This window comes from Numenius arquata, chromosome 1 (assembly GCF_964106895.1).
Source record: "Numenius arquata chromosome 1, bNumArq3.hap1.1, whole genome shotgun sequence".
Taxonomy (NCBI): Eukaryota; Metazoa; Chordata; class Aves; order Charadriiformes; family Scolopacidae; genus Numenius; species Numenius arquata.
Genome location: NC_133576.1, coordinates 59,161,921 through 59,184,385, shown reverse-complemented (window position 1 = coordinate 59,184,385; position 22,465 = coordinate 59,161,921). Strand labels below are relative to the sequence as shown.

General features: G+C 42.1%; 1 protein-coding gene across 1 annotated transcript in view; it reads left to right on the top strand.

Moving 5' to 3' along the window:
- Positions 1-5,353: 5,353 nt before the first annotated feature.
- The window catches only part of EGFL6 (EGF like domain multiple 6), a 42,730-nt gene continuing 25,618 nt past the window's right edge, over positions 5,354-22,465 (top strand). The window contains exons 1-5 of the mRNA XM_074155055.1: positions 5,354-5,445; positions 12,319-12,431; positions 14,487-14,579; positions 17,422-17,541; positions 21,134-21,253. Coding sequence (XP_074011156.1) covers positions 5,381-5,445; positions 12,319-12,431; positions 14,487-14,579; positions 17,422-17,541; positions 21,134-21,253 — 511 coding nt within the window. The 5' untranslated portion in view covers positions 5,354-5,380. The remainder of the gene's footprint in view (positions 5,446-12,318; positions 12,432-14,486; positions 14,580-17,421; positions 17,542-21,133; positions 21,254-22,465) is intronic.

Genomic DNA, 22,465 nt, shown 5'->3' with positions numbered 1-22,465 from the left:
TGACAAGGGAAATACAGGCGATTATTCTGTGTTAGTAAGAAACCTAGTTAATCTCAAAATCATATCTCCTTATGGGTCAAATCCATCTTGCAGTATTTTTTATTATTATTTTATACATGCAATACTTGCTTTAAATACAAAAGCAATGTCATATCTGTGATGTTTAATTTCATAATGATAGAGGTCACTGAGTTGCAGGAGGTACAATTTAAAATTTTGTATTTTTTCGACCTATTCGTGCAAAGCCCAAGCCTTTAGTGCAATCAACTGCAAAGTGCTGCAATGTTGCAACAAGCAGAAATGGGCTTGCAGAATGGGTCAGATTTTCAGGCTTTTCACTTCTTCAGCATAAGCACATTTTCACACATATCTCAATGGAGGACATGATTGGACAGCTGTAGAGATACAATACTTAAGTCAAGCAGACATAAACCTGATTGAAGGTTTTAATTTGAAATGTCAACAGCTCCACCCTGGTAGTCTGCTCACACACAGCATAAACACACCACTGAGGGGCATAGGATTTACTTTGCTGTGCAAGTGCAGACACCACGTTCTACCCTGCCAGGAGAAAGGCATCTTGTTCCCCTGCTCCTCCCTCCCACCTCCAGCAGCAAATGGATGCTGGCCCTGGTGCTCACTGGAGACCTTACTAAAGCAAGTTAACTGACCAAAACTGCAGATTATTTTTTTCTACTTTTTTTTTTTCCCCGGATACATTTTAGTGCGTTCCAACATCGTGTTTGCAGTCTGACACGCAGCAGTAGGGGCCAGTGATGTCAGTGTGTGGCTGTGAGTCGGGCAAAGGAGGATATGAGGGCGGTGAGCTGGACCACCACCACATCACACACCCCTCAAATGCAAAGCTGTTACATCTGTTCACTTCATTTTAGGAAACTGCATCCTCAGCGGGCAAAGAGGTCTCCCGTCATGGGGCCTCACTTGAGTTGGGAGATGACAAACTGGGGTATAAAACATAGCTAACGCCTAAAACTAGGGGCAGTGCTTCATGAAACTGTAACATGAACGGTGTTCATTCTAGCAACAGGATGAGTCATTGCCATCCTATTAATTTCTCATCTTGCATTCTAGATCTCAAAAAAAAAATATGTGGACAACAGGAGCCATGACCTCTGCTTTGGGACCAGGATTACACGAAGTAAAAAAGGGTTTTCCTAAAAGCTGAGGGAGATTCCTGCAAGACAAGATAAATATGACTCTGGAAGCCAAGGGCCACTCTTACGTCAGCCTGGCATAAAAGAGCCCCTGTGAGGGCTCGGGGCAAGATTAGGAAGATGGTCCAAAACTGCTTTCATACAGGAGGCAGCCATGACTACAGCCCAATAAATAGCTGCCTAATAAGTCACAGGTAAACCCAGGGCCAGTCCCATCCTAGCAGGCATTGCTGTGAAATGCTACTTAGCAGGGACCACCAGGGCTGACAGACAGTGGAGAGGATCATGCTGACTTCTGGGAGCAGCCCAGAAAGTCAGTGTATTCCCCTGAGAAATCCCCACAGGGATTTTCCTCTCATTTCTACAGGTGTGAATAAGCCGTTATTCCACTGAAATTTGCTACTCTAAAGTCAATGCAGATTCACTGTTATAAAACGGCAGTATTGACAAAAACAGAAACACATCCTACAGATGCCCACAGAATATACAGAAGTGTGTTTGTACTAGGTAGTGCATTTCCAGAGGATTACTGCCAAAAAAGCACATATTTGCTATGTTCACGGCATCCTATCATTATTTTGGAATTGGTTTATAAAGCAAAACAAAGGCATTATAATAGAGTCTTGCTTGTGTTTATGACTTTACTGACATTCATCAGTAGGCTGTGTCTCCTAATGAGTGAGAAGAAGCAAAATCTTTGTCAGGCAATAAGTCCTTTGACAGAAAAAAATATTGCAGAAACTTTCCTTTTCAGATACCTTTCTTTTAAGTAATGAAGTTGTTTCACATCTTCAATTTTCTTTCCCAAATTATTTTCTAGTGTTTTTTTTTTTTTTGCTACAGGTTTTTGTGTTGCTGCTCCTTGGAAACAAGGTGTTGTGGTATCAGGGCTCTGCAGCTGTGCTAGTGATTATGTGCTGCCATTTATATATCTATTGCAAAACAACATTTCTTCTTCATAACTGCCATTTGGGAAAAATATGTATGTATTTTAAAATGCATTTGGAAATATACATGCTTAAATCACACATTTTCCAAACAAATGTCAAAATAACTTAGCTTTTGCAATGAATTTGTTAAGATTTTGCATAGTCTTACAAATGTATGTTGAAATTCCAGACTGCCTATTCTTCAGCTAGTCCCCTTTAACATATTAACCCACCAAATGCTTCCTGGCTGTGAGCCAGGTAAAAACGGATATGTGTGAAGCATAGGTTGGGCATTTTGTGTGTCATTTCCTCAGTGCAGCCTAGCTCTGCTAGCTGCGATAATCCCTCAGCGTTGCTGCTGCTTCTTCTTCACCTTCTGCCAGAGCAGTACTTTTCATACTCAGAGGAATATAGATAGAATATACATTCTGTACATAAATCTGTCACGTTAGGAAGTTACATTGAGCCTGTGTGTTTTGTTTGTAACAGAAAAGAAATTGAGTCTGGGTGGAGCCTTTTTCTCACCTCACAATTTCTTTTCTCTATTTGTACACACCAGAGATTAAAGGCATGTAGAGATTAGCTGTGTATGTCAACACTGGCAATAGTAGCTGGGGAGGTGAGTGAGAAATCATAAATGCATTAAAATACATTCCACCTTGGGTTTAACAAGTGCTCTGCTCTGGTGGGTTAATGTTGCACCCCAGGTGAAAGTAAAATGTCCTGACATTCACAAGCACTTCCAACAATGGTCTGCAACACCCATGCTGTTCTCTCCTCTGTTTTTTCATTAAAAATTACTTTTCTATCCAAAATTATCCCAAATAAGAAGGACTGAACACTCTTCTCAACTCTTCTGTCTTGTACTGCTGTGTCACCATTTCCACTGGTACTGAAAAGCTTTATAGAAGGCATTCCCAAATTCAGATTCCTCTGGCTACCCAAATTAAAAACAAAAACAAAAGCAAAAACAAAAAACAAACAAGAACCCAAACAAAAAACAAACAAACAAAAACCTACCTAGGTCTGAACTTTAATGTTAGTGTGTTTGAATGGCAAAAAGAACAAAGAGAACAAAGTCTTACTGAAAAAAAATCTTGGATTTTTTCACCTTGTCCTCTGAATAAACTGCCCTCCCTATGGACAAGCACAAGTGATCCTTTGGCAGTGGAGTAAACATTTACAGTGGGCAAATGTGAGTTTGTCTTCCACTGCAAGGCAACAGCGAGGTGGCTTCTCCAGCTGGCAAATGGATGGGCTCCAGACTGTGAGCTGAGCAGAAGCTGCTCTCGAGCCAGCTGCAGATGTGACAAGGGGATCCTTGGGTAGAGGACAGCACGGTGGGACACAAGAGTGGGTGCCACACTGGTCAGTGAGAATGAAGAGGAGAGGGTGTCAGGTGCGAGACTAAAATTTCTCTAGAGTCCCAATAAATCTGCATTGCCTACTGGCAAATCAGCATGCTTAAACTCTGATGGAAATCATGGTTTACACACTGTGGCTCAGGTTGATTAGATCAGCTGATTAAAACATTTGCATTCCTGTTATAACCAGGGCAGGCAAGCATAATTTAAGAATTTTCCCAAAATCATCGGTAATAAAAGTATAGTTGGAGCCTTGACCTCTTCTGGGGCAAAGTTACACATGTAACTTTTTGGATGGTTAAAGCAAAACCAAATTAAAATGGTAAGTGTGAATAATATCTGTGTCCTGTTTCACTCTGTCCCTTCTTTTCAAGGGTGGATCATGATCTGAGACTCATTTCAGGTCAGAATTATCTCAAATATTCAAATTTATTTCAACACTACTTTTATAAATATGTCTGCTTTCTGAGTCAACTCATTGATTGTGAATATTACATTGCACATATATTGTCAGCACTTGGGTTTTTTAAGTACGAATTACTGCTTCCTTGTGATTATTCAGGTTATAACCTTCCATCAAACTAGTCTTTGTAACAGCTGCTCTTTACACTCCCTGGTCTAATTCTGGATGTGTCCAACTAAAGATGGGCTGAGAATCCAGTAACCAGATACTTTTGATAAGAACACTAACTCTGACTAAATAGCCCCTGCTTTGTACAGGTGCTATGCTATCTCTGCTGATTCTGGCTGCCCTCTCCATAGGCTCAATACAGTAGGGTTGCTTTCAACAGGAACAACTGTCTAGAGCTTGGGATTGGGAAAATTGTTCATAGTAGGATCTGGAAACGGGAAACAGGGTCAATGCTTTTTGATACAATATTCCTTATTGCCAAAAAGTGTTTATCAAGTAGACTAGTATGAACTTCGGCATAATTTAAAAAAAAAAAAAAAAAGAAAAAAAAAAGAAAAAAAAAAAGACATATAGACATATCCTTCTCCTGCTGGGTGCTTTTAAGGAAGGCATCAAGGGATACATCACAGGCAGAACACAGCTTACCAGTATTGCACTGAGAAAATTTTAATTTGCTGGCAAACATCAATCACATCTTAAACAAGTTTCTCCATCACTTAAAAAAGATAGACTCCTTAATTAATCTTGAAAAAAACCAACCTCAAATGTAATATGAAACCCAGCACCCCCCAAATGCAAGCATTATCTCAGGAGGACGTACAAGAGGGTGAGGCATTTCCCATACCATGGCAGCAACACCAAAGCCGAAGGACTAGCTAGCAAGAAGTAATGCAACCAATTAACATCAGCAGCTTAAATAAAAACTTAGCCCAGGGGCAGCTGCCTTAAGCAGCTTAAACAAAGTTTGGCCACGGAAGGTCCTACAACCGAAAGGCAAAACCTGCAAAAATCTTTCAGTGCGAATGCGATTCCCCCGTGATGGAAACCCACGGCAGCGATAGGTGCCAGGCGGATGCCGGGATGCCTCCTGCGGAGAAGGGACGGCGGGGTAGCGGTCCCCGGGCCCGCTCCCGACCCCGACACGGCTTTCCCTGGGCGCACGCCGCAGTGACTCCGTGCCCGTACCCGCGGGGCAGCCTGGTACCCTTCTCCGATACCCTCCTCCCGGCTGGGGCATCCCGCCCGCCGCCCCAGTCCCGTTCGCTCGACGGAGCCGCTTGCCCCGCCGGTACCGGCTGCCCGCCCCATTGCTGGGGGGGTATGGACGACCCCCTGACGACCGCGGCCGGAGGCGGGCCCGCCCCGCCCCGCCCCGCCAGGTTATACAGCCCCGTCCCGCCGCCCGCTCGCTCTCCCGTCCTCCCGCCCCGCCGCCGCCGAGGGCCAGCCAGCCGCCGCCTCACCGCCGCGGGGCCGGGGCTGCCTCCCCGCGGCCGGGCGATGGTGCCGGCACCCGGGGTCGCCCTGCTCGCCCTCCTCGCCGCCGGGCTGGCCGCCGCGGGCAGGTGAGCGGATGCGGCGGGGCGGTGGTCGGGAGGGGACACAGGGAGCGCCGCCCCGCTCCTGCATGGGGTCCAGAGCTGGGTTCGGCTCCGCGGGTGGCCGTGCCGGGGACTGCCGTGCTCGCCCACTGCCGCGGGTGTAAGTCAGCCCCTCCTCCACTCGTGTCCGTGGGGCTGGCCCCCGGCGGCGGCAGGTCCCCCAGGGCCGCGCTGCACATCCCGGACCACCGAGCGGGTACCGCGGCGACCCCGGCTCCGCCGTGCTCAACGCCCTCCGCGGAGCGGTGAGGGTTTCCCAGCCGCTGTGGGTGCCGGTTGCCCCGCAGCAGTGACACCGAAGCTGTGGGGTTGTTTTAGTCTGGGAGAAACAATAACTGCAGCGGACTGTTGGAGATACAGATGTGGGCACAGCTGCACCACGTATCGAAAGGTGTGAGCTGCTCTAGTCCTTGGTTTGCTTCTCTAAACAGGCGCTTTGAAACCAGCCTGCCCAGACAGCTGTTACCTTCTGCAGAGACGGGTACCCTCCAGAAACAGAGTAAGATTTCGGGAGACGATAAATAAAGCCCTTTCCTCCAGATCAAGCCATTCCAGTGTTCCCCCTCCCAGTTCTCCAGAAGCCACAAGCGCTGCAGCAAGGGAGTAGCTACTAAAAGAATTTGCAGCAAGTGGGGATGAAGCCTTCAAGATGTTGCGTGGTTTATTTGTTTAGTATCAGATTTGTGAGTGGGAATGTTTATGATCAACAAGTGGCAGTGTGCTGTGCCAGCACGCGCAGGGCTATCAGGTGGTCAGCTCCTCAGGAACGGGAAGTTTATGAACTCCAGGCCTGCTCCTATAGAAAACACTTTTGTTCTCACAGCAGAGCTCCGTTTAAATGCTTGTTAGTTATTTTTTGATGTTGCGTATTTGCATTTCAAGCGTTTTGAGAGGTGTAAAGCCACAAAATAGGAGCATTATCTCCTTCCAGAAAAAAAGTATGGCCTGGAGTTAGCTGAAGCAAAGAGGGATGTGTTTGGTAAAAATGATATTATTTGACAGTAAGTTGTGAAACATATGGGAAACCTGCAATCTACGTAAGTCTGATTGCTCTACAGCCTGCCTTGTCCAAGCTGATGTTGAATGATGGTGGTGGCATCTCTCTTTTCTGCCAGGGCTGTCATTCTGCCTTTCCATTGGAAGGAAGGGGAAATAAGAGATTTTCAAACATCTTGATGGAAGTCTCAGATGATAAGGACTTCTAGTTTGAGATCAAAGAAATCCTATCAGCTCTGAATAGCTAGGAAGAAGAAACAGGAAATGGTGAAAATTAGAATCAGTTTGGGAAAAAATAATTATTATGATTTGTCTCTTAGAAGTGTGGCTTTCGTGTCTGGACTTTTCTGCTCTGAGCACTTCCCTTAAGGAGTTTGGTGGGCACATGAAGCCTTGAAAGGAATTTCTGCAAGCCCAGTTAAACTTCTTTGGTGTTTTGGGAGGGACTCACAGTGGAGCAGAACTGTTGTCATGCTAAGTGCCTGAAACTGGCTGAGGGGATATCTGAAACAGTGATATAGATGACACAGTTAAATAGGTGATACTTTTTTGGGTTTGTTTACTATGACTATAGGTGAACTTTTTTTTCTGGAAGGAAGTCACCCTTCAAATAAACTTGTGTAAAAGCAAGCAAACAAAACCAAAAAAATGACCAACTACCCCAACAAAAAACCCCTATGTCTTCATTTGGCAAAGTGTTCAAATTTATCTCTGCATGACATATGCTTATAATAGACTTTTTAGGAATTTCTTCCAAGTTGCTAAGTTGTGAGATACCATCTTTTTGTCCTTATGAATATACCAGTTGATCAAAATTTTAGGTGTGGTGCTAGTTGTTTTTTGCTAGCAACAATATGTGGATTTTTTTTTAGAGGAAAATTAAAGAAAGGGATAATATCCTGTCTTTGAAGTTAACTGGAAGCTGCTAATAATATAATTGAGGCCTTTCCCTGCCCACCCCCCAGGAGCAGGCAGCTATTGTATGGGCAAGAGCCGACCAAAAGTGTCCTGTAGAGATCTTATGGAAACAGTGCACTAAATCTATTCAGCAGCTGTGTCTTGAGGGGGGGAAAAAAAAAAAAAAAAAGTAAAAGCTCATAAATGTTCCTTTCCAGAGGAAACTTTAGTAAAAGACAGAATATTAATAGGACCTGAAAACAAACAACTGTATTAACTCAAATCATACCTGACATTTGTTATCTACCTACCTGGTTAAATCAGGCTTTTGAAGACGTGCTCACTCATCCCCTGCAGCTGTTACTGTCACATAACACAGCTCAGGCAGGGCTTACACTGCTCATGGTCACTGGTCAGGAAAATATGACAAGTACCTTTTTTCACTGTTGGGACTTTTACTTCTTTGTACTTTAGCCATTACTGGTAAAATGGCTGCTAATGAGGATTACAGTCCAGCACAACTAGCAGCTCAGTCATTATATTTGAAATTTTTGACTGCCCATTGGTATACAGACGTTTTTAGTAGCTTGGATTTGGCCGAGATCATAACTAATTTTGAGAAATGGATGCAACTTAGAACTTTTTTCTTATTTTATAGAATTGTCGTGGGTTCGTCTGGAATAGAGATAATTTTCTTCCTAGTAGCTGGTAGAGTGCTGTGTTTTGGACTTAGGATGAGAATAGTGCTGATAACACACTGATGTTTCAGTTGTTGCTGAGCAGTGCTTACACTTAGGCGAGGACTTTTCAGCTTCTTACACGGCCCTGCCTCCGAGGAGGCTGGGGGTGCACAAGAAGCTGGGAGGGGACACAGCCAGGACAGCTGACCCCAACTGGCCAAAGGGATATTCCATACTGTGTGATGTCATACTCAGTATATAAACTGGGGGGAGTTGGCCAGGGGGTGAGCCACTGCTGAGGGAGTGGCTAGGCATCCGTGGGGTGGCGGTGAGCAATTGTATCACTTGTTTTCTATATTCTACTATTATTATTATATCTTCCTTTGCTGTCCTATTAAACTGTCTTTATCTCAACCCACGACTGTTACTCTTTTTTTAACATTCTCCTCCCCATTCCACTAGAGGGGGGGTAAGTGAGTGGCTGCGTAGTGCTTAGTTGCTGGCTGAGGTTAAACCATGACAAGACTGAAACAACAAAAAAGAGGAGTAGGGGGTGGCGGGGAGAGTCTGTTGGGTAAGCAAGTCCCTACATTCAGGTGTCCTTTATTCCCCCCTCTTTCACTGCTTGTTGTACTTGCAGTATCTTCCTTTGCAGTTGTTTGTGTATTTAAGCTATTGGGGTATCAGTCTTACTCTATCAATCAACCCCTCTCTGCTGGAAGTCTATGTAGCCACTTGATCAGTGGAGCAAGTGAACTTTCTGAACATGTTTTATTGTAAATAAATAAGTTTTACTTTTTTTAATATCAAGTGAAGTAAATCACTGCAAGAAATCAGAGGTACTGTGTAGCAGTTTAAGGTCTGTCCTCACATCACACACCCAATTTACTTTGTCTACTGATCATGCCACTGTAGGTATAGAGTTATGTACTTACTTGATCCTGGACAGTGTCTGAATGCTTTGCACTGAATTGGTCCGACTTCTTTTGGGATAGAATTCATAATCTTCATATCACTCCAGAGAGAAACAATTTTTTTCAGCAGCAGCTGAGTAAATGGGATGTTACTTCGTTCATGCCTATGTTTGTATCATTACAGGCAACATTAGGTCTTTCTCAGTTTGTGAAAGAGAGTACGTATCTTAAAATTAGGTAGGAGGTGTTCTCCTGGTTCTTCAATGCTCTTCAAGATTCATATCCCCCTCAGAGTATTAATGGACAGCAGTACAAGAGCAAACGTATATAAATTGGCCTTTCTCTTAACAAGCTCTTCTTTTTCTTGTTTGGAACTGACATGTAGTAGGAAGTGATCAGATCCCCCTCTCAGTTTTTGGTTTGTTCAACTGAAGCCAAGTTATTTGCATCCTCTCTCAAACAGGTTTTTCATTCTTCATAGTTTTTATCATCATATGTACCAAATATAATTCATATTTTTTCAACATGGATGTTAAGAACTGTACACAATAGAACCTGATACAGCAGCAGTAAAACTTTTCTGGAATTTTGACCAAAACACCTGAGATTCCCACCTTTTTTATAACAGTGCTAGTGGCTCACAGTGATCTTGTGACATCAAGCTAATACAACCAGCTCCTTCTTTCCCACCTCAACTAAGGAGGCCCTGGCTTATTGTAGGAGTTCTTGTTATTCATCTTTGATGTTCTTTGCTAAATGCCATCCTACCAGTGTCAACAGTGTCATAGCCACATAAAATTGGTTACTTCTCTGCTGCCTGGGCACCCTGGATGGCTCAGTCTGCCGCTTGTTACCTTTAGCATTGGAGCTGTAAGCTGCTGACTCTTAGAGGTCAGAATTCTTCACTAGAAATGTGGAGACCACTCTTGCCACTTACCTGCACAGTGATGCAACCTGTGCAGTCCACCCTCTCTTGCCTTTCACCTTGGTTATGTATTTAGGCTACAGGTTCTTCAAGGACAGGTGTATTTCACACACTGAGCAGACAGTGACAAGCACAGCAACCTCACTCAGGCTTCTAGCTACTCACCATGAAATCCTACACGAATGTCATATAAGGAGGGATCAGGAGCATCCTACATCTCCAGTCCGCATTACTTCTCCCCCAGCATCCAGGAGGGTCCATGTGACGTTGTCCCATAAGGGATCTGCCTGCCTGCCTGAAAGGATCTTCTCTTTATAAATAATCTTTCTTTTGCACAAAATGCTGAACTCCTGACAGCAATAGATGAGCTGATGGCTGGTGGTTCTTCACGGGTCAGAGGGACTAACTTGGCGAAACTGATTTTCCCCCCAGATTTTGGGATCCAGGTGGGCTCTCAGTGATCTAGTTGACCTTTGCCACTTTCAAAGGTAGGCTGTAACTTGGTGCTTGTTGTGTAAGTCAAAACAAGTGAAAGACCTTGTCCAGGGCAGCATCTATAAAGTTCAGCTACGTTCATTTTATTTGCAGTTTTATGGAACAATTCTCAGTTTTAAGACAAGCTTGTACTGAAATCTTGTGAGATACTGCATACTTCATAAAGATTCTTTCCTTATTTGATTTTGAAGTGAATTATTAAATAAAACGTTACTGAATGAGTTTGTCTTCCTGTGGAAATACTTCTTTTTGGAAAGTAAAGAGATCCTGCTTCCTCCAAGCTTTAGGCATTTTAACCTTCCAGGGGAGTCACAGCACTATCCAGCTGTATTCAAGGGATTTTCTGGGGTGTAAGCTGAATATACATTTACTGTCCAGGTGAATTCAAAGGGACTTTCTAGCATGTAAGCAGGACATATGTTATTTAACTTGTATACTTGCAAGGGATGTAAGCCAGCAGCATTTGGATAAGCAGAATGAAAGAGAGTTATTTTATTATCTATAAATACAGAGGCAGGGTGCTGACTTCTAATAGACAGGAGTTGTAGCTGTTCAATATGCTTTTTCTCCTGTCTGGAGGTGGAATACATGTAGTCCTGTAAACTGCATCACTGGGTGGATGTCAAAGGCTGGGTGAATTCAGAGTAATTTTTTCCAACACTGAAGTCAACCATCTCTTCTTTCAGGGTATTTCAGATACATGAGCTTATGCGTTTCCTCTGAACCCCCTTCTCTTTCCAATGGTTCTGCTACTAAAGAAAACTCTGAAGTAACACCTTACATCTTTGAAGTGTATGCATATATTTATTTTACTAGTGATGTTTGCAGTAACTGTTCCAATCCATCTGCAACCCTTACAGATAAGCACAGGAAGATATGTGCAAAGCAGTGCTGTTAGGTGATAAAGCAATGCCTTTATTATGCATCAGACTAAAAAGTGCAGAAGTTCCTAGCCTGTTGACTTTTTTTCCCACCACAGGGATGTTTGTTGCTCTGTATTTCCCCCCTCAATACCCCAAATCTCTTGCTGTGAAGCTCTCGCAGATAAGGTAGTTTCTGTGTCAGAAACACCACTTTGGACTTCTTGAAGAAAATTCATTTTAAAGTATGGCTTGGAAAAAGCAGTGGGGACAGAAGATTTTGGATAAAGAAGAGAATTTCATAAAGGGGATAGGCATGCGGTAATGGAGAGCTTAAGTAACAGCAAGCAGAGGGAGAAGAGAACCAGAGTCACGGCAGCCGTTGCAGCATAGAGTGGGTCTAGAAGACTTAGACGGCTATGGATTTCCATCAGATTTATAATTTGGGCAACTAACGTTGCAGGTTTTCCAACTGTTGTAGCTGTTACTTATTGACAGATTAAATGAACGTTAATTTGCAGGGTCCGGTGCAACCAGAATGCACATGAGTCTCCGAGCTTATGCAATTAATCTGCACTCATGCAGTGGCTATGAGCCTACAAGTCAGTAGCTTTTATGTGACTGACTGATGTTCAGAAAGCTGCTTCTCTGTAGAACCAGTATTTCATGATCCAAAGCAATAGCGCTGTCAGGTATGGCATCATATATCCAATCCAGATTCTTCATGTGACACAAGCTGGAGTAGCCCCATTGACTTCACTGATATTTATAAAGCCTCATTCCAGCAGGCGACCTGGCTGTATTTTTTGCCTTTGCCATCTTTCTCATTAGAAAGGATTTATGTTGCACAGTTAATTTATTGCAGGCGAAACATTCCCATCTCCCTGTTTCTCCAACCAAATGCAACTTTGCATTCCTGTCTAGGAACATTGTCGAATGCTCCAAGGTTTGGTGAAATGAAAATGCCTAAGAGTGGATAAAACGTGAGGGAAATGTACAAAGGAGTACATGGAGCAATGGATTAAAGTGTGTGTGCTTGCTGGAGCTCGTGTTTATCCTTCTTTACACAGCTCAAGAGCTCATCGGCAACTGGTGACTGTGAACCAGCCTGGGGTGTGTCGCTATGGTTCTAGGCTGGATTGCTGTTATGGCTGGAAAAAGAACAACAAGGGCCACTGTGAAGGTAACACTAAAATTTTATTCTTGTTTCCTCTCCATGGCTGTGTACTTGGTACTAATAAAGGGGTTTCACATACGTCTGCAGAAGTTACAGAAAGAAACCTTCTGAGGGGTGAAATCTCTTAACTGTGAGAGAGTGAATAAAACATGTTTGAGAGACCGTCTCCTCAAAAAAGCAGAACTTTGGGTACATAACAACAAACAATAAAATACATATTCAAAAGCTCTTAGGTCCGGAAGGCACCGTCTGTTCTTATCTTTGGCACGGCCCTGGTCAATGCCTATACTGTTACAGCTGCCAAGTAAGTGCCAAAAATGCAATGTCTTCTAATGCTACATACGGACCCCTCAAGTGTTTTTTTTTAATCAGTTGGTATCCTTTATCTTCAGAAGCACAGCCTCTGAGAATCAGGAGGTTTTAACTTTCTAAAAATATAAATAAACTCAAGCAGTAAGTGCACCTGACTTGAGCTTTGATAGCCAGCCAGAATTCTGGTCTAGGGATCATTGGCTCAATGAAGAGTTGATGTCTCTTAAGACATTTCTAATTTGTTAAAGGTCTATAGATCCCAAGGAGAAGGTGATGTGGAATCTCTCTCTATCTGTACTTGGGCAAAACACAGCAAAGTGATGAAATAGTTGTTTCAGGAAACATTGCACTTGTTGTCCCAGAGAGTTTGGCACTGTGTATCTGGTGAATTTGAACAGAGGCTTAGAATTTTTCATTGCTGAAATATCAACAGACTGATGTCTAAAAGGGAAAGATGCCAAGAAGTCTCTGTTCTGTATATACAGCATGACAGCTTAAAAAAGGAAAAACTGATTAATACCTTTATTAATATTTATGCATTTCGTAATAGCACTTTAGTTTCGGTGCAAATGAACACCTTGAAGTACAACTGGCAAATGTAACTTTGATCAACCAGTGGAGTAAGTTGTCTTGTTGCAAAGCAATAGGGTGCTTTCTTAGAAAAATTCACTTTTCATAAACTTTTAAGATTCTTGTTTGGCAGATTTCTTTAAGCCAACTGTAATTCTGCATTGTAAATCCAGATGCAGTGGTGTTCTTTGCTTCAGCGTTAATACTCAGCTGGTCTCACACTATGCCACATTGCATTCAGGGGTATGGATAGTGTTGAAATATACCCTAATCTGCAGAGCTAGTACATCTGAATGAATTTTTAAATGTAGGGAAGATACTTGAATTCAGCAGTGTGTATTTTAATTAAGAATTTTACTATATAGTAACTAACACTGTGACTTTCATATTTCCTGTAGTTTGCATAGCAGCTTAATTACATGAGGTAGCAAGATCCACATCCTGGTGCATACTCTTTTGCTTTTTTTCCAGGTTTTCCTGAATAACCCTCATATTGAATTTAGGAGCCTTAAGCCTTATAAAAGTCAGCATTTAATTTCTACCTAATGATCCAGTGGGCTGAGAAAACCTTTATTTTTTAATGCATCCAGCCATCTCAAGTCATTGTAAACCTGATGCAATTATACTTATTGGGATGTGTGGTAAGGATAGTTGCCTGATAGTTTGACAGATGTACTCGGGGTGTTCCACTATGGGATGGACATGTGCCTCGGCTGTAAGTGAGGAGATGCAAGACTGGAGAACTGGTGTAGGATAATGTGTCTCCTTTGGCTGCAGGAGAGTGCTGTTGCCTCTTTCCTACTCCAGATGCCAAGCGTAGCAAGTCGAGCTGCTGGCTAGCTGCTTCTCACATAGGCTTCTTAAAAATAGGAAAAACTAAATGTGAATCATAAGGATGGCAGAAAGATCTTAAGGGAGAGAGCTGAAAGGACTCACTTCTTTTCCAGTCTTTACGTACCTGGAAAAGTAGACACTCATGTAAGCCATACTAGTGTCACTTTTCTCCAGCAGAAATGAAGTGCTGATCAGTAGCTACCATGCCCGAACTACAGGGAGCGGTATGGAGGATGTTGAACTTGTGCAACAAGTATTTAGGCAATTTAGCAGGGCCAAAGTTCTCAAATAAAGTCTTTCTAACGTTTTCTTTTTCTCTCTCTTTTCCCTGCCTGACTCGTCCAGCTATCTGTGGACATGGCTGCAAGTATGGCGAGTGCACAGGACCAAACAAGTGCAAATGTTTCCCTGGATTTACAGGGAAAACCTGTAATCAAGGTTTGTACACATGGGGGCATTACTGCAGAAAGCAGACTGTTGATATTCTATATCCTTATCTTGTACTATGGATTGTGTCATCTTCCAAAATAGTACGACAAGATATGTTCTTGTTTACATAAGAGAGCTTAAATTTTAAGACTTTTGCATCTCCAGCATCCCAGGCAAGCTCTAAGCCTCCTTTAGCACACAGAAGTTTGAACTTATATCATGTATGTCCTGCAGGCTGATGACAAGGGCAAACTGTCATATTTATAGTCAGAGGATTAAGGCACAGAGAGATTATATAGGAAATTATTAGAAGAGCTGGAATTCAAATCCAGAATCCATGTCATTTTCTTAACTAGCAGCCCATGTTACTTTCTTAACTAACCTTCTCATCAGAAAGACATGTGCTAGACATGTAATTTTCTCAAGCTGCCTGGCCCAATGCCATCTGTTTGCATATGCTGATTGGTATTTTTGAGAACAGAATCAGGAGTCTTTAGAATTGCGTATTCAGAAACTTTGGATGTGCCACTTGCCCTCCATAAACTTGCAACTAGACATTGAAATATTTCAGCTAACACATTAGTGAGAACTCAGGGGTTTTTTTCCCCTTTTCCAATACCTGAGACCCCTGTGTTGAATCAGATGAAAGGAGCAGGTCACAGCATGTGGAGCGAGTCCATCCTCTACACTGCAGGTGAGTGAACTGCAGGTGCTGTGAGGGAAGCATGACATAAAGGCCACATGAATGGATGGGTCTATCCTTGCCACCTTCCAAAGCACCTGCAGTCTTCGCTTGAAAATATTGCATTGACATGCTAAAACCACATTTTTCAGAGTCAAAACAACCCACAATATCTTTCAAACAATATGCTATAGAGCTATAGCGTTAAGTATTTTGGAAAACCGTCTTTTGCATTTTTGATGTTGTTTGCAGGGGAAGAAGTAAATTCCTCAGAGCCGCTAGAGAGGGAAGTGAAACAGCAGCCGTGGTTCTGTGTAATTGATATGTAGATGTCACTTACAACTTCATCCTCCAAACCCAGGAGTTTAACCTTAAAATTTTTTTGTCATCTGAAATGTTACCAAAAGGCAACAGAGAAGCCCCCAGCTTTTAGGCGTTTTCTGTGCAGTAGCTCCAGCTGGATTTGATGTGCCCTCCGTAAACAAGCAGATCAGTTCTGCACACTTGCAGTAGAGTCAAAATCTGGGGCTTGGTGAAAATACCGCACAGACCTACATGTGCAAATTGCCTGTTAGCCCTGTGTTCTGCCTTCTGAAGCACAGCCAGAAATTTTTTAGTAAAGTGGTGGCTGGTACAGGCCAGAAATGTCCCGGAGCTATTTCAACAGTATAGTCATATAGGTGGGCATATTCCAGCAGCCAGCAATGCTCAGAGCCACTTTTAGTTTACCGGCAGATGTAGCCTTGGTCTGTCCTTACAGCAGAATGCCCTGCTAAGCAAGTTCAACATGAGCTAACTAAAATAACAGAGATAAGGGGGACTGTATTAGTCTCCCACCGAGTCTGAGCTAAATCAGTCTTATCTCCATTGGTTCTTTTTTTCAAGCTGTGTATGCTGTGCATTACTGCGCATTGTGCAAGATAGGGGAGCTAAGCACTTTTGAAATTGTACGGTCTAAATGGAATAACTTTTGTTCCCCTCTAGTTTCTTTGTTAAGAGAGTCTTGGTTATTTGGTGGAGCCGCAGTAGCACAAAAATCCAATGTGATTTACAAGCTGATAGGTTGTCCTTTTTCAAACAGACCCTATATTTAAATAATAGAATGCAAACTTCTTTTGCTTCCCTGGACGGAGCTGTAACACACATTCCTGCACACATATAACCACAAAAAAGTTTATGCTTTGAATGGTATGGAGTTTTTTCTGTGGTCTGCAGGGCACATAGACATGAGAACAGATGCTTCTCCAAGCTCAGTGCTTGGAGAGCTGCATCTTTATTGAAATTATATTATTGGTCGTATGTGCCATTAAACACATGCTGATTGGGCTGCATATGCTGGCGCATCCTGTTACTGAGTTCTGTCTGTTTACTAATGAGGTTTTGAAATACAAGAAGTGGAGGTGTCAGTTCATGGAAGTCACAAGCACAGATGTTGTCCCCTTGTCATAGGACCAATAGCGTTGTCAGCCCATACCACACAAGTCAAACTCTTTAGGGTTCTGGTTTTCTCCTTGTGTAGGATAGCTATTGGGAATTTGAAATTAATTTAGCTTCTGAAAAGCCTTTTAAATCCTAGATTTTGAGAAGGATTTAGGTGCTTTTATTCTCAGGATTTTGAGATTTTTGAGATTTGTGAGATTTTAACTTTTATTCTTAAAGTCACATGATTTTTGTGTATGGTATTTCACCTCTGCTAGGCAGCCCTGCCCTGATGACCTTGATACCAATGTGTAGCTCACAAAAAAAAATACCTTTGTTTCACTTTATCTCAAGCTGATTTGCTATTCTTAGTCTCACATTTTTGCCTTTCTAGTACAGAGGTCAGCTGGAGGACTGAAATCTCCAGGTACAATCAGAGAAATCCAGAAGAATAACTCCCAGAGAATAGAGTAACTGCAATTCTCTCCCCACCCCTCTTCCTAACAAGCTGCCAGATGTGGCCGGAGTTTGCATTAGTTTTTCAGGTGTAGAAGTCTGTGTATGTTAGTTCTGCTAGCAGTCTTTCAGCCAGATGGTCTGCTAAACTCTCTTCTTGCAAGAGGCTGGCTCATTTCCAATCCAGGCGATTTTACTGTGGGGAATTCAAGGCATTAGGCAGTATTATCCACCTATATGTATGCATGTATGTATATAAACCCAGCACTCACTTCTTTCCAATGACTTCTGCAGATCTGAACGAATGTGGACTGAAACCACGTCCCTGTGAACACAGATGTATGAACACACATGGCAGCTACAAGTGCTATTGTCTCAACGGGTACATGCTTATGCCAGATGGCACATGTGCAAGTAAGTAATAGAGCTGATAGGACAAGCATAGCAAAATCACCTAATGGCATTTGATCCCAGAAGATTTTCTTCCTGTGATGAATGGATTTATCTTATTCAGGATAGGGTCTTTACCTCAGCTCTCTGGGACTATCAGCAGCTGAAAGAGGCTTTGTATTTGGCAGTACATGGATAAAGTAAACTAGGTCACACTTGTATTTTGGTGTTCAGAGGAATTCTTGTCCTGCTAGAAGTAAAAATCTTCGATAGCGTGACTTCAGATGAAGGCCAGCTAGTATAATCTCAGTCCTGCCATTTCATCTGTTGAATAACGACAAGTGAACCTACCCAAGCAAAGCACCAATATAGGCTACTTTTTACTGTGCTGAATTTCATGTCATTATTCCTTACTTTACCTTTCTGTGCTCCTTGACTCTTTTATTTTTTCTCAGTGTTAACATGCTTCCCACACTTGCCGCCAGCTTCTTACAAACATTTGTTCACTGAGCTAAGGCTTATCTAAACTGTATTTCTACCTATTTTCTTTGTCTTTAGGCCAGTGTGTAATGGAAAGTATTCTGCTTCTTAGCCAACCTGATTTTTCAGACCTGAGGAAGCTTCATATTTTTCAATGACAGTTTTGTTTGTAGAAAATATTATATTTTTTCTTCACCTGTGCTGTTCCATACAGATGTTTTGGCTTTGAATTTCACAAAACTCTAAGTAACATGGTGACAGCCCTTTCTAGAGTCCACTGGACTAGAGCAGATGCATCAGTTGGACAAGAAAGCTAGCCGGTCTCGGTTTGAGAGGTCTGTCGTAAAGCAATGGACCTCGCTGTAAGGGGTGCAGTGCAATCTTTCCCATGGATGTGTCAGAGAACCACAAACTCTGAAAGGCTTTAATCTCCAAACCTTGGAGACAATCACACAGCAGGCAGGGTGTCCATTTGGTGAGCTTGCTGTCAGTTTTGGGATAGGTGGAAAAATACCCAGCCTTGGCAAACACTCACAGGAGTGCAGGGTCTGCAGCTCTGGGGCAGGCAGAAAAGCCAGAGCTCCTACTCCCTCTCTCTTATGGCAGGCAAACTGAAACTTCTGCAAAAAGTGCCTGAGGCCAGAGCGTTTCGAGGGTTTCCCTTCCCTGCATCACAGCTCAGGGTTGTGCCTCTGCGTTACTAATCATGGTGGGTATCACCAGCAGACAACAGCTGCGGGGCCCTGAGAAATGGATATGTATTCCTTCCATTTCTGCCAAGATAATTTATATATCTGCTGTCATCATATGCCAAGCAGTTTTCTGTAAGGCCGCTGTCTTATGGACAGCTGAAGTTGGCAGAAGCCGGAACTATAGTTACAAGAAGCTGTCCTGCCTCATTTTGCTTTGAGCCCGGCGGCAGCTTTGTCCCATTTGTCCCCTACTCCTCCTGCTCTGAGCACAGGCACTTGCTGCAGCCATGCTTCATCTTTCCAAGTCAGAAAACTAGATCCAGGCTGTTACTAACCATTTCTGCTTGATTATTTTTAAGGCAGTCTTAGATCAGAACTGTTTTCCTGAGTTAAGAAACACTGCATTTGTACCAAACTGGCAGTTGCACCATCCCTTACTTGAGCCAGCACAAAACGCTGAATTTCTCAGTGGCAGTAGTGGCCAGTGTCAAGTAAAAATTGCCTGAGCAGCTGTGAGCCCTGAGGTTTGCACTTCACTTTGGCACACAGAAATGTTATTTCTCAGTGCAACCCCAACAAACACTGACACAGGATGGAACCAAATTTCAGGGGAGAAAAAAAGATTTCCCACAGAAGTCTTCATTCTTCACAGCTCTTGTTAAGTGGGCAAAACCCTTTATGTTCATCCAGCTTGTACTTCATCAACCCAACCCATCTGCCACCTTCCAGTTCTGAAAAGCCTTTATTTTCTTAAGCAAAAATATGATTATGACATGAAGTAGTGAATTATTTACTCAAGTAGAAATTATTCTTGGTTAAGTCTACTAGCCTCCCATTTCACTTGATGCTAACTTCACTTGATGCTAACTTAAGCTTGTGCTTGGCTGAAATGCTGGGTTATTTAACCAGCTGTAGAATCTCATAATTTTTTTCAGGAAAACATTTTGAGTGTATTATTGCTCCTTTTGAATCAAATTCTCCATGCTGTAAGTCTCCTTCACAAGATGAAGTCCACCTAGTCTGAGCAGTCAGGCTTATCTGCAACCATGCCAAGGGACTGTGGAGCTGAAAGAAGGGTATCAGAAAAATGTGGTGTTGGGCCACAGAGAACCATTGTTTAAAATAGTTAGTTGGATAGTACCTAACAGAAAATCAGTCAAATTTTGCAGGAATTCCTATACTAGATCTGATTAACAGTTCATCTAAACCAATATTATGACTAACCAAAGCCAGCAACAGAAGCTTCAAACAAAAGAGAAAACAATTACCAGTTAGAGAAGTATAATATTTAGTAAGTTTCTTTATTGCCACTTAGGAAGTAGATAATATGACAAAGTATTATGATTTACAGTCTGTCTTTTTTTCATTCTTACCTCCTGCTACTGTGTATGTTCTCGTTCATACAAAAGTAAAATACTTTTGCAAATACGGTGAATTCTTGGCCTTGAATATTTATCACTTAGCCACAGAGTCTAAACGAACCAGCCTAAGAAAAATAATTTTAGCACAGAATAAACAGATCAATTTTAATAGCACACAGAACTAATATGCGCTATGTTTTATATTCAAATCACAAATAATATGGCTGTAGCTATATATGCACCTGCACACATCATTGTCTTTTCTATACACTCTGTTATTATGCGCCATTCTGAAAGTGCTGGTACTTCTGACAGTAAACATGTTGCATTTTGGAATAAAATTCATATATTTTCCTACCTAAGCAGTAGCCAGTATTCAAGTTCTCGCAGTTGGTTTCCGTCTCTAGTAAAATGACAACTTTCCAGGCTTTTCACTTGCAAAGGACCTATACATGGTTTTGTTTACCTGAACACTACCAGAGTGAAGTAGCTGGAAATACTTTCTTTGCACACACCTCCATCTACTGAGTAAACACTTCCAAATACTACTTCTCTCCCTGGCATCAAAACACTAATGATTTTAGAAGTATCTCCCTACATACTTAATACGTTTGTCCTACTTTTCTAACCTCTCATAGGTCTCTCAGACAAGATCTAGACGCCTACAATTCTCTTTAGAGGTTGAGCAGTCATCTCCAGTAATTCACACTCCTTGCCAATCTGTGGCAGCCAAGATGTATTCTTGGGTAGTGTGTCTTTAGATTCAGATAGCTGTTCCATAAAGGATCAAAATAAGGGGCAATTTCTAAGTCTGAATCAAAAAGGCAATAGTAAGAAGTCACAGAAATTGGAATAGAAGAAGAAGAGCAGATAAGGAAAGTAGAAAGTGAAGGGAGAGGGAATCTAAGATCTGTCTCATGGACTGCTGTATTGTTAATGAGTTAATGTGTGAACAGCTTTGTTAATGATGAATGGAATTCTGTTGTTGTTATTAATTTTCTGCGTTCATCCAGATCTAAATTTTAAGTGTGTGATCCCAGCCTAGATTTTTTCTCTTTTTGTTATTTTAAATACTCTTTTCAGATTCCAGAACATGTGCCATGGTGAATTGCCAATATGGATGTGAAGAAGTCAAAGGGGAGGTACAGTGCCTTTGTCCATCAGGTGGCCTTCAGTTGGGACCGAATGGAAGGACGTGCATGGGTATGGTTAGAGAGCTCACTCTCAGCTTCTTTTCTATAGGATCTCAAAAAACATAAGAGTCTGGGGAAAGGTTAATAAGTAGTTACCTGTCCTCACTGGCCTGAATAATGTTTCTTGTTACTCACGGTGTGATGTAAAGTTTGCATGCTTTTTAAAAAAACTGTTCTTGTAATATTGGCCATGTAATTCCTTTGAGTAGTCCCATCCCCAATAAATGATTACATGTTTTGACATAATTTGGAGTCATTAACAGATTCAGTTTCTCCCTATTGCTTTGAGGTCTACAATGCTTTGCCTGCAGGAAGCTGTCCTCCTGACATAATGCATTGGAGGATTTGGGGATTGTGCTTGGAGGGTGATGACTCGCAATACAAACTGCTGGAATTTTCTCCAGAAGTATCAACATCATTTTACCTGTGGGTTTCTTGTGTGGTGAAGAAAGTATTACTTACATCACTTGGTAGTGTTCTGTGATAGTGGTTTTACATTGTCATCTGACAAAGCGGTGCATTGTAATCCAGTGCAGAAATTGCATCCATTTTAATAATGAAGCTAAATTAACTCATTTCAAACTCTGATAGACATGAAGCAAACCCTCCAAAGCAGGGACCAATCCATCACCTAGAGAATAATGGGCAGTGAAGAGAATGTTAGGGAAGAGTTCCCTAAGGACGGGGTGATCCAGGAGCCATGAATGACCCGAGCATCTGCAGAGCTGTGCCCTGTGTCCAGGGTCTGTACAGGCATCTTTCCAAATGCTGGAATATTCTTGTTGCTGTTCATCACAGGCAAACCTGAAAGTTTCTGAAAGTGTTTGTTTTTCACACCAGATACTCTTTGTTTTAAATTTAAGGGAAATATCACTTTATGTGTACTTTATGCAATTGCATTTTAAAATAGGACCAGTAGCAGAGCTTCATATGTGAAAAAAAAAAAAAACAAAACAAAAAAACAAAAGAAAAAACAAAGGATTTCTTTTTCAGAATAGCTTTAGCTACTTCTTGAAATGCAAGTTGTCCTTTTGAATCATTAAGTACATTTGAATCAGTAAGTACATTTTGCTGCAAAATGCTAACTTGTAGCATTTGAACAATTTTAATTTGGAAAAACAATCAGCCAGAAAATGTTTTTCGTTTCCTTTTTTCCTACTTTCCCTCTTTCCTGATCTTGCCTTTCTTTCCTAGTCTCACCTGGCCTCTAGGGTAACAACCC